The 13,005-nt window shown below is 39.0% G+C and overlaps 2 protein-coding genes across 4 annotated transcripts; both read right to left on the bottom strand.

Moving 5' to 3' along the window:
* Positions 1-312: 312 nt before the first annotated feature.
* nmbb (neuromedin Bb) lies at positions 313-1,143 on the bottom strand. The gene is made up of 3 exons (XM_070910658.1): positions 886-1,143; positions 460-647; positions 313-366 (listed from the first exon to the last, which is right to left on the bottom strand). Exons 1-3 carry the CDS (start codon positions 1,049-1,051, stop codon positions 313-315), a joined length of 408 nt encoding a protein of 135 aa, XP_070766759.1. The 5' UTR covers positions 1,052-1,143.
* A 1,983-nt stretch (positions 1,144-3,126) lies between these two features.
* On the bottom strand, positions 3,127-7,467 carry sec11a (SEC11 homolog A, signal peptidase complex subunit). Of its 3 annotated transcripts, XM_070901828.1 has the most exons (6): positions 7,324-7,467; positions 6,542-6,651; positions 5,081-5,230; positions 4,715-4,834; positions 3,686-3,743; positions 3,127-3,573 (listed from the first exon to the last, which is right to left on the bottom strand). In XM_070901828.1, exons 1-6 carry the CDS (start codon positions 7,372-7,374, stop codon positions 3,523-3,525), a joined length of 540 nt encoding a protein of 179 aa, XP_070757929.1. In that variant the 5' UTR covers positions 7,375-7,467; the 3' UTR covers positions 3,127-3,522. The 3 variants fall into 3 exon arrangements, with proteins under 3 accessions (XP_070757929.1, XP_070757934.1, XP_070757930.1); XM_070901833.1 differs by lacking the exon at positions 5,081-5,230; XM_070901829.1 differs by lacking the exon at positions 4,715-4,834.
* Positions 7,468-13,005: the final 5,538 nt, after the last annotated feature.

Raw genomic sequence — 13,005 nt, forward strand, 5'->3', positions numbered from 1 at the left:
AAGAAGATCAAAACGTGATCTATCAGAATGTCGTCATTTATCTGCCAAAGTCACAGCAGTGCAAATAATTATTTTATTTAATATAAATAACTTTAAACGACAAGACAATGTGAAATATCATCGTTAAAACAAATCGGGAAAAACCTTTACGAGTATTGCAAATGGCACATGAGTAGCTAGAATGACAGTTACAGTAAATTACAATCATGATGAGCAGGAGACTGTAGACTGTGTCTAATTTATTTATTTGAACCCATGAGGCCAGGAGTCCTCGGATCCTCGTTCATGCGTGCCAGACTTTCATCCTCTGTATCACTTTCTGCTTTGGATGTAGCTTTCTAAAATCTTCATCAACATGTCCGCCTCCTGAAACAGAGAGTCCATAACGTCTAATTAAATGACAAAATTACCATTTCAGTCATTTTAAATGAAAAAAAAACGTTTGGACATTATTCTCACCTGATTTTTCGTGCGGCTCTCTTGTGTATCCACCTGCGCTTGCAACGCCACCCGCAGGAACTCCTGGAAAAGCTCCCCGAGAGCGCCCTGCTCCGCAGGCAGGGTGACTTCCAGCGCATCAACGCCCTGCCCCTCAGCTGAAGGCAGCAGGGGGGTATCCATCACGCTCTTCTTGCCCATGAAATGTCCTGCCGAATCAGAGAAAACGCTCGTTAATATAGACTTAAATTAAGTGAGACCTGAAGGAGAGAAAAACCTTTTAGGGACATGACAAAATCACCATCGTTAGAGGCAGATAATGCATTTGATCAAGTAGAGAAAGAAATGCATTATATGAGGAACATTTGTCAAATTAGATTGGGCAGATTCCATCCAAAGCAAACATGACTGATTACACCATAGCTGTTAGATGAAGATGGTTCTTACCTGTTGCCCAAAGATTGCCTCTTGGATTCACTTTAATTTTTGCAACTTTATTCCTAAGCTCAGTTAGGTCGAAACTGACTGCGGCGGTAAAAGACATGAACGAAAATAGGACAAGATAAGTAAATAAGCCACACTGGCAAACATTATTCAGTGTAAACCCTCTCATCTCAACGCGGAGTGGCGAGCTGTCCTGCAGGGCGCAAATCTCCAAATGTCTCCTGTTGGTTGTGGATTGAACAGACACATCCTGCTTTTATAGGCTCTCCTGAGGGGGTGGGCTCTGTTTATGTTGCGTGTACTTTTTATTCAGCCAGCTGCATGAATCAAAATGTATTCAGTCGACTCATTGTCAAGGTTTGGCTGGACCGCGCCTCTGGCTGTGCGTCTTTTACGCACCACACGATTCATCTTTAACCCAGGGCAGATGTGAATGTTTGCCTTCTCCGGCACCAAACTAAATGAGTAGCAATATACCAGTTAGCAAGCGTTCAGTGGGGGTTTATTAATTAACGTTTGATTTTATTTTCTGTTAAAGGCTAAAATGATTGTTTGGGGTGGGTGCTGTTATGGATGGAGGTACCATGTAAACAGCAGTTTATTTATATTTGTTTGAGGAACATTCAGCATGCTCTCACAGTTCATATTAAACCAATCAAAAATGATATACCACAACATAAAGAACATTGCAACCAGTAATACAAGCTCCATGAACACTGAAATCATTTCTTAGAGGTTGTTTGGTGTAAATTGTGTGTCCAGATACAGAAAATGGCAGAGGTGATATCTAATGTTTCCCTCTAGAGTAACACATATAGTAATTTCCTGCCCAGGTCCTCCTACCCCCCTCCTACTCTCAGGGCCAGGCCTGGCCCCTTACAATGAGCAACATGACATTTGGCCAGTTGCAGCATGCTGCTGTGATCACCATCAGTCCTCTGAGGACAGGAGAACCTGCTGATTCTCTCTGCTAATTTAGAGCTGATAAGACAGACGGCCTCTCTGTCACTTCGGGGTGCTAAAGTTGCAAGTTTAGTCGTAGGGCTGCAGCTAGTATCTTGCTCTTTTCATAACCTTTGGCATTCACACACACATACTTGTGATTTCAGACATTCTGCACCGCTGAATGTCAGTCTCATTAGAAGACTGTCTGACCATCACGGCATCACTCTCACTAAGTTCAGAGAATAGATGAACTGACACGGCCTAGTTTCATGCAACACTGCATTTTCCTTAAAAGACGTGATATTTGCATCTCAGGCTCAAAACAAGTGATTCATCGATCAAGGGCCACAATTATACCACAATACTTGGTGTTGCTTTGTTCCCTCAGGGCCTCACCATAATGGAAGATTGACAGTGTAGAAACTCGTGCTCATTCCACAACTGACACTGTACCAACTACAGCATTGCACAAAGTTGATCTAAAAAACAGTCAAATTTTAGAGGACACTGCTCAGATAGTTTAATTTCCTAATCCATGTGTGATTTCTCATGTCTAATCATGACCACTGAGGCACATTGTTTTTGTGAGAACTGCAGAAAATAGCAATGGCAAAAAGCCCCACCTAACTGGCAACCTGGTCAAGGTCTCTGAGGTCTAATGAAGACGACAGCATGCATTCAATTTAAGTCGAAGTTCAAGTAGCTCGATAGAGTTTCAAGTGGATCCATATTAAGTTTACATGATGATCCATACCACTGTATGATTACACGCCGGTGTTGGATAGCCTCAGCTGAATTCACCTTGATTGCAAGACCACTTAAGTGCGCTCACATCATATAAACGACGAGAACAGCAACAAGGTTAATGCTCAAAGACAGTCTGCACTAATGAAAAGCTCAGCGTACTAAAAAAGAGGCAGAGCCTGGGCCCCACTCCAGTGACCTTTACATAAGCAAGTTGTCCAACAAGCCATTACACAATTTCATTTCATCAAAAAACACGTGAGCCACATACTATTTCAGGCTTCAGGCTCCGCAAATTCATCCTAATTTGAGAGAGGTTGGTACTGGTTTCATAGAACATTGGGATGGTGGTTTATCAATAAACAAATATTGACAGAAGACATACCTACTTTATGTGAATTAATTTGATTTTGTATATCAATAAAAACAGTTGTAGCCATAATCATCAGTCCACTTGTGACTCGTGTCTATCTATCTGATTCCACCACTGCAGGGTAGACGACCTCTGCTGTGGCTGTTAGTGTGGAATACTGGCCAAAAGAAAAAGAGACAGAGTTGAAATAATCCATTGTGGATGGTAACCAGATTTCATATTTAATATCATTCATATTCAGTTGTCATAAAATACTTCACATATCTTTTTCAAAGACAATGATTCAACAGGAAAGAAACAAGACTTAATTTATCTTGACGAATGCTGTTTCACATTCTGAGGATTACAAATAAAGATCAATTTCAAACTAAATCTAGCCTAGTTCCCTCACAAAAATATTTTAAAGCTTGGATTTTTCAAATGTAAACACCCTATCCACATTTCTACAAAATGTTCAAACAAATGGTACAAAAGAGCCAGTTGGGTTTGACAAAGTCTAACTTAATTCTGTTTTGAAAGGCATGACTGAGGTTTCCTGGACGTAGTTTATCCTTCTTGAGTCCTGAAGTTTGGGTACCTCACTCCCGATGGACCAACACAAAGAGACCCAGCATGAAGAGAACAGCATACTGCAGAATGAAAGCAGGAGATTTAACAAATTAGACGGTCATGCTGAAAATTGTGAAGCTCAAAAGCAAAGCGTGCCAACTGGGACTGCTGTGATGGGTTCAACCAACTTACTTTGAACTTGGGGTAATCGTTCATGAGAATGGTGACAATTCCAATGTATGGCACAAACCTGGAGATGATAAAAATGCTTACAGTCAAGAAATGCCTATAATGTATGTCAGTTTGTAACTGATAACACTTCCTACAGTACACAGAAGGTCTACAACATAAGTCACAGAATTAAAAACTTTCATGGCTTTAGCATAAGGGATGTAACTAGACACGCACACTCCTCATGAAATTAAAATAAAATTTAAAAAAAAATCTTTCTGGGATGAACATCTGCTCCAACTTAAAACGTGTTTAGTGTACAATGCCCTTCCTATCTGTAGGAGCAAGAGATGTATTTGAGTTGCATGCTTGTCACTCAGTCACTGATGGTACTTGTGAGTGTGTGTCACTGATTCGTAGCAGTAGTGGGTAATTAATATCACCTAAGCACCTGCATATTATCTGTTTTGTAAGTGAAAGAGGGGGGGTGAGTAGGAAGCCCTTATTCTTCTGTTGACCACTATCTTTTGTCCACTTTTGATGCAGCATCGCATCATGAGGAGCATCTTGTAAGGTAAAGGTGTTTTTTGTCTCATAAACAACCAGAATGCAGTTACGGAGTCGTGCTCTTTGTTTGGACATGGCGTGAACGTGGCGTGTCGGACAGACCTCCCTACACTATCCCTCTCATACATCTGGACAAGCACTGATGACGAGGATGAATTGCCCAAGTCCTACCTTGTTCAACATAAATTATCTAGCAAAGATCATAAAACCCCCAAATCTTAAACAGCAAAGAGGTGAAATTGCTGCTTTTTGCATATGACCTTGTCAGTTTGTCTCCAAACAAAGCTATCACACTCAATCCCATCAGACTGCACAAGTGTTGCTATTATTATGTCCACACCCTGCAGAAAGGCCTTGGCAACACATATAGTTTTATAGTTGATCTCTACTGTAGTTCAGAATAGGTGAAGTTATCTGTCCTATTATGTCATTAAGATATACTGTATCTGTACTAATAAAGATTTTTCCAAACAATGTACTCACCCCCTTGCTCGTCCCACCACATCTTTTTTCTCCAGCCAGTGTTGGCCCTGCTTGTACAGTCCTCTGTCATCCACTGCATTGTTGTCTCCTTTGGTCAAGAACTTAATGTCTCCGTTTTCCCTGTGGACAAAGTATCAGTGTGATTTTAGACCACAATGTACTCCAAGTCATCTTTTTCAATACATACGAGTCTGGATGAGGATACATGATAAGTGTGACATATCACAGCGACCTCTCTGAGCATTTTTGAGTCTTTTCAATACTATGACTGTCATTCTCAGGTTTGATACGCAGGCATGGGACTCAGTGATACAGAAAGTACAACTTAATCATGGACAACACCAATAACATTCATAATATTCATACTTTTCATGGATCTTTAGTACTCTGTGTACTATCGGGATCTCTCTGCCTTCTATCCTGAAGACAACAATCTCTCCGACTCTGATGGGATCCTCTACCCGGTTGGTCAGAAACAGCAGGTCTCCTCTGTGGAAAGCTGGTTCCATACTCCCACTGAAATTAATGGGAGAGTACCATTTAGATCATTTAAATAAAACATTTGCTCTCTAAATTAATATGCCATGACAATCTCAACCTTTGTTTAACAGACAATATCCAAGACGTGTGGCAGTGAGTGTTTTAAGAGTTGAAAAACAGCTAAATATTTGCAGTGAGGAAACAAACTCAGCCCAATTGCAAATTGTAATGTTTGTAAAGCCACAAAGAGGTTTTAACAACAACTTTCAACATGACTGCTCAACATTACATGACTTGGATTAGGACCAAAAAACTAACTGCATCAGGAATTCCATGGACATCCCTACCTACCAGCTGTAAAAGTGGGATTGTATTGCTTGCATTACTTAAAACTAAAGCTAATATGACATGACAAAAATAAGTACATATTTTAGTCAAAAGAATGACTTCACTGAAAGATCATCTGGTAGAATAAACATTCATTACAGGGAATTACGAGCCATAACATTATTTAAAAAGCAGTCTAATCTTACTCATCCTGACCGTATGATCAATAGGTCAACAGTGGATCAACAGCTAAGATGGTCCTTAAGGTATTCTTTGTGTTGGTTTGCTTACAGCTGTATGGACTAAAATTCATGGCTAGGTCAAAATGGAGCTAAACAAATGGACTCTCAAATTTAACTTCCCAAACAGTGATGTTTGTGTGATATTTCAAAGAGAGAATGCCATCTAAATCAAATTCGGTGCTGTACTAGAGACATACACAATTCTTCAAGGTTGTTTGCCATTTTAACTCAGTTTAATTTAGACTGAGGGTGTGGGTGCTGCTGCCCCCATGACCGTTTAAATAAAAATTTACAGTAGATAGAGATACTTTAAAGTATAGAGTAAAACTACCACCTAGATGAATAGATTGAAGATATGAAGTCATAAATGAGAAAATCCAAGAGGTTCAGTGACTGAGCTACTTCTCCTAATAGATATGGGTTTTGGTACAATGTAGTTTAAACTTTCACAATTGTGCTACCAAAGCCCTCAACCTCTCCAATAATAATTTACAGCTGCCTGAAGAAAAACGTTAACCCCAAAAAATATAATCGTACCCACTGTTGAGGTATCCAGCATGAAGCCAACAGTGGCTTGCCTACTATAAATAAATAACCCACTGTATTATTTGGTGACAAATTGTATGTAGATTTCCATGCAGTTATTTTATATATATGTATGTTATTTACTACTATTTAGGGGAAGTTAAATTCTATGCTAACTGTCATCAGCAGAGATAGAAATTCCAAAGTTAAGGCAGAACAAGACTCAAAATCCCAACACATGTGACTAACTTACCTGAGAACAACAACAATTGGACTCTCACTGCCAGTGACAACCATCAGTCCCTTCCAGATCATCAGCGCAGAGGAAACAATCATACCAAAGTTCAACACCTGGTAATAGAGCTGCAAACAAAAAAGGAGTTTTAAAATTGCATTTGTAATAACAACCCTTTTATTATTATTACAATGCAATTTAACATAGTTCCAATACAGAGCACGAAACTGATGTGCTGCACAAACAGTTTATAGCTATTGCTAATTTTCAACTCTTATCCCTAGTAGGGCTTTTACATGTACAGTGTAATTTAAATACACAGCTTTCAGGACCATATGGAAATACAATAAAATACACATACTTCAAAACATAGGTGTGCCTATATAACTAGACTAAGACAATTTCAGGCATGAACTAGCTCAAGACCAACCTAGTAGTTGACTGTTTTCCACCATATGCTTGAGATAACATTAAATTCATTGGTGATTCATTAGTAAGCAAATCTGGCGTTAGACTTTATAGCTAATGGTGCCTTGACAACAGTGTGGTAAAATGAGGAAAATAGCTAGCTACACTGAAGTCAGGACTACTGTTTAAACAAGGTTTCCAGGTGTATTTTATGTAGTAGTGTAAATGAGACCACAGTGCACAAGACTGTTCACTTTATAGGTTGCTAACAAGTCACACACAGGGTGCAACGTTAAAAAGCGGTCGACGGCTAGTAAACGTTAGCTTTGAGGTCTCTTACAATACAAAGAGGCTGTCGTAACATCGGGGTAAAGTAATGTTCGGGTACCTACCTGCCGCTTATTCATGCGACGAACATCGTCAAGAAAGTCTAAAGATAACATTGTTGCAAATACTACTGGGTAGAAAAAAGCACCTAAATCACATTAAAACGTTTAGAGTAACGAGCATATGGATGCACGGTCGCACAGTGAAACTTGCATCCGAATGTTCCGGGTGCGCTCAACCGGAAGTCCCGCCCTTAAGAGAGCGCTCGGTTGAGGTGTCAGTTCAGGATACGAGAGCGGGCAGAGGGGGGTTTCCAAAACCACAGGACTGAAGTGAAACGTGTTGCTGGCTCTGTGTTTGTTCAGCAGCGTTATTCAGTGGTTTAATAACAGCCAAGAGGCGATGTGATTCATGAGAGGGTTACATCAAGATAAGGACAATAATGTGATAATCGGGATACTTTGCTTTTAAACAGCAGGAGACCACTTATTATTTTAGTAGCCTAAACTAATTATTATTAATTTTATAGATCAAATTTAGATTTCTTGTAGATGTTGTTATCTATGTTGTAAATATGTTTTTGTTGATTGAAACCATGCCCATCAAAGCTTCTGACACCCAAACTAGTCAATGCCTAGGTGGCTATATTCATCAGCTACCCTTCATGTTAACTCATCTGCACACTTAAAGCTTAGTTTTTAGTGTAAATAACGAGCTGAAAGGCACTCAAACAGTCCGCAGAGCTGAGGGATAATTCTCTGTGGGTTTGTTTGTAAGTCGTTTGAGTCACTGTTTTTATAAAAACGCGTGTGTGGCGCTCATGGTAATTCATTTAGGAATATGCAACACGTAAGCACTAAAGTGAGATGATGAAATTCTTGAAACAAGATTTTGACAGTGACCCCCTTCAAGACAAGGCCTCGGGATTAGGAAATAAAACAGGACCCACCTTAAAGCCAGTCTCATGTCAGTTGATGTTGTTCTTGAGTGATACTTGTTCCAAAACATATTTTCAATACAATTTGTGCAACTGCTACCCATTTCCAGGAAACACAGAGCAACAATCCAAATTAATTTGGACGTCCGATATTCACTTTCCTTTAATGTCTGTTTTTGTCTCCAATCAAGTCCCAAGAAAGATGTCTGGTTTATCTTTAGCTAAATGCTCTACTTTCTTTACGACCACTTTCAGATTTCACATAGTCATTTGAGCCATTGTTTTGATAAAAATATTGATCCGTGCAGCTTTAAAAAACCATTCACAATACAGACTAGCCTTTCTATTTCTAATTGTTAGTCAAATTAAGTTAGGCTTACCATCAGTGATATGGTTATTGTGACTCAGCGGGTATCAAAACTAATCAACCACCAATGAAAACAATCACTCTGAACAAATAATTTATGACATATTAATAGCCGCCTTTAAAGGTGGGTAAACTCTATTATGCAAATAAATCATTTCATGAAGTGAATGTAGGTGAGTTTACTTTTCTGTACAACCATAACACATGGACTGACTTTATCTTTACTGTCTTAATCAAATTTGTAATAATCTAACACACAAAAAAGAAAAATCTCAGTGGGAAGCTTTCATCAGCACTAATTATTAACTGCTTTCTTTTGTCATGGCCCACATCTAATTTCCTAGAGGAAGTGAGTCTGACTGAGTAAGTGATAAGATAATTAGTGACCACACACCCGAAAGCCACCGGCCATTTTTGGTTGTTGACTCAACCTGTGTGCATTATTAGTGACCCATGTGACACATGTGTTTGAGCCATCATTAAAAAGTCAGGTTTTATGTTGGCATTCATGTTGTTGGCATTTATGACTCATTATTAATTGTGTTTTTTCCCCCAGTGTTTAAAAGTTGATTTAAATTTTGCAATATGTTCTGAGGCTGTTTGTTTTTCTGAGTTGCGTTTTGTTTTCCTCTGATGCAGTGTGTTTCAGCAACACTGTTTGGTTTTCCTGGGGACACACGTATACATCAGCAGTGACAGAGCCTGTGTCATGGTGTTTTGGAGATTTACCTTTTAATGAATTGTCAACTTAAGTTTTACATTTCTCTGCCGAAGAAAAACATATATGGTATGTTAATAATTGTTGGCGTGGACCGCAAGATTATTAATTGACAGTGGCAAAAGTATCCTGAAAAGTGATATATTCACTGAGTTTGATTTGTAAAATGCAGATGATCCAATCTGTCAAACCAATCAACCAGGGACGGTTTCATCTGGTTTCCTCACCTCCTCTTCCTCTGCAGTATTTGAAAAGGAGATTCCACAGCCCTATTGTGCACATCCATGCATATAGAGCATTTAGACAGCACTGATTTTATTCAGATTTAGCCTTTAAGTTCCCCCATGCGAGGAAATAATTTGAGATATGCATCAGAATGCCATTATTTCATAGTCAGCAAAAGCTTGCTTTGATATGGCAGATTAACACAGCACTGACAGTCAACTTAGCGATGGCACCGAGACCAGTGGCAGCCTGCGACTTTTGGTGGACTGGAGATAAAACTTTTTTCAAATGCCACCTAGTCTGTGGCATTTAGGGATGTGTGATCCTTTTCATATAATCTTCCTACATGGTCACCACTACCCTGGCCCGCCAATGGTAATTGAGGTCAGTCAGGCACAACAATGTGAGGTCAGAATCACAGTCAGCCTTGTGAGAGGTTGACTCTTAGATTGCCAGTTGCTGTTTCTGTTATTCCTTGTTTTTCAATTTGATTTATTGAGATCTTACTGACTGTACATTCTCATTGTGCGTCTCATGTTGTACAAATAATGTCTGGCTGAATGTTGTTCTATATACTGGCTTAACCCTGTTCAGCTTTTGCAGTCCACATTTTCTGCTTTCTGTTGCTGCTGTTATCTGTCAAAACTATCCAAATGAAATGTAAATAAGATTTTTTTGTGTGGAGCATATTTTTACATGTTGCCACATAATGAGCCCAATTTTGAGACTGAACACTGCAGATGTGTTTAATGTGCTAAAGTCCTGAGCTCTGAGTGCCAGATCTTCACATTAATTCAACATTATGTCCTGTTAAATGAAATGGCAATTACTTAGGCCTAAATGTACATTCTACAACTGGGGACTAACAATTCTCTCATTTGCTATGTCTTATCCTGGGTATTAATGCTGAGATTACTGTGAGTGATCTGCAGCATTCCGTCAGAGCTACTCGGTGCTACTCATGAAGAGCTGTGCCAATGAATCTTTTCTCTGTAATTTCCGCGTTTCGCTCATAATTTCTTCTGCCATGCCTTGCAGGAAACTCATTCGGATTAAGCTATGTCTCATTGTCTGACATTATTCCTCTCAGACAAATGTGATTTTTTTTTTCAAATAGACAAAGATACTGACGATGTGAAGAGATCTTACAAAGTGAACGCAGTGAGGTATGAGATGATTTTAGTTAATTTCCAAAATAATATTGATTTTACATACATTTGTCACTCAGCGATAGCATTGTGGATAACCCTTTACTTTTAAAATATTATAATATTACTTTTATAATACTACTATTATATAATACTATTAATACTTTTTGTGTATATCTTGTGATGCGTATGTCACATTTTGGAATAAAATAGCAAGGCTTGTTCTACTATATCCCCCACTTTGTATATTACTGTGCTTGTTTATCATTGCCAATTTAAAAACTGCTATCAGTAGCTAAATATTTGGTTCATGGAACCCTCTGAAGTAGCATGACAACGGTAACAGCAGTAGTATTTAGCATTGACAGATGTGGCATAGACAGTGAGAAGCCACTTTCCCAGAAACATTCATCTCAGTGTTTCCATATAGAGAGTTTGGTCAAATAAAAACAGACATCATTTGATAGTACAAATAAGTTGTCATTTTACTTGTCTTATTTTCATCAATCAGTAGGTGGCAGGAGTGTTTTGTTTCATGATAGGCCCAGTCTTCTCCATGTTGTTGTCACACGACAGTTACACCACATCCAGTCTGTTACCTCTGCGAGTCAACATCTACACCGTGTGGCTGGTTCAAACAAACACCCACGTCTTCTGAATGGAGTGATGAATGGAGTTCAGCATCATGTGGACACGTGGGGGGAATCAATTAATTAATGAGACTCGTGGGCCAGATGTCATTCAGCTCTATTTACCGTTAATTAAAGGTTTGTTCTCATTGTTACAGAAGATTGCTTCCTTTGCCCAAAACATGAAACACATTACAAAGTCTGTGAATGCCATTATCCATAATCCCTGATGATGCTGTAGTTTGCAGGCGTTACCACTCACCTTTCAAGTAAATATCATGCACAGGCCTTTTTTATTGCTATTGCTATTTTCACTTGTGTCTTTAGTTCACTGTAGAGGTGCACTAACTGGGCAGCTATATTTTTGTCCTGCTGTGTGTGATGTGTCACAGATTATGACAAAACAGTAGAGTGTTAGAATTACGGACTATATAAGGGAAGCATCAGCTACTGTACTTCACATTAAAGTCTGTCATCTATTCCTTCTGTTGACAGCGTCTGACCCTCTCATGCTACTGGACAACATCAGAAGTGACACTCAGTGAACTTTTTTTGTGTAGCGTACATTCAGCTTCCCGGCACTGTTCACACTTGTGCGTGAGGCCACCGCTTACGTAAACGATGACTCACTAATGACTGGGAATCACAAATGATTATCATGATGAAGTTAGCCTTTCACCCTGTAAACACACGCTGGTTGCGAGCAACACTTCAGTCTCTAATTTCTGCAAAGGATGTCTGATTTGCCCCTGAGTGGTATGCTATTAAGCATGCAATGGCTTAAAGAAGGAGTTTTTTAACACTGTCTTTTCTCGTGTTAGATATTCATAACATACTGCGTTATAAAGGGATTTAATCCTGTAGTGCATATATTCCAAATGTATATGTTGTCCTGAAAACAAATCTGTCAGCATCAGGGTCATCATTACATACACATTACATTTAAATAGGGTAGGTATGAAGTAGGAAAAAGGTAAGAAAATATATATAGTACATAAAACACAACCAATAATATACATCCACACAGAGTTCTACTGTTTATGCTCCAAATATGGCGTCACCTATGTCTTTTATTGGGCACTCTCTTTGCCTCTCTGCCAGTCATTGCCTGATATCTGTGTGGATTTATATGATTGGTTTTGTTTTATATCTATTTTTTAAAACTATTTTCCTGCTTCATACCTACCCTATTTAAATGTTCCTTGTAATGTGTTTTTATGATGGCTGATGAAGGCCACAAGCTGAAACACGTTGGTCTAACAGTAAAGTTGTTCTATCTCCTACAAGTGTCGCTGGAGTTTTGACCTCTTCAGACTATTGCACCTTGGAAGTAGAGGACGTTGTGGAGGAAACTCCTTCTCTCCTTCTACAAGCATAGCATGTTAACATTTTAGCTATTGTTGTACCTATACAGTACAGTCTCACAGAGCAGCTAACATGGCTGTGGACTCTTTGTCTTGTTTTAATCTTTACTCTCCCCTTTAACGTATTTGTGCACTTTTGTCTTGCCAACAAGTCCTAAAGCCTGTAGTTTTTTAGTTGGCCTAATCCTTGTTAGCTGTCCTGTCAGCTGTGCTGTACATTCATGCTCCACTCAGACTGGAAAGATACAGTATAGGATACTATAGGATATTAGAGATTATATAACAGCTTTACGTTGTTTGTAAAATTCTGATGTAGCTGGAAAAAATATAGGTAAAAATAAAGTGTTGCTTTACTAAAA

Source organism: Enoplosus armatus, chromosome 1 (genome assembly GCF_043641665.1).
Source record: "Enoplosus armatus isolate fEnoArm2 chromosome 1, fEnoArm2.hap1, whole genome shotgun sequence".
Lineage (NCBI taxonomy): Eukaryota > Metazoa > Chordata > Actinopteri > Centrarchiformes > Enoplosidae > Enoplosus > Enoplosus armatus.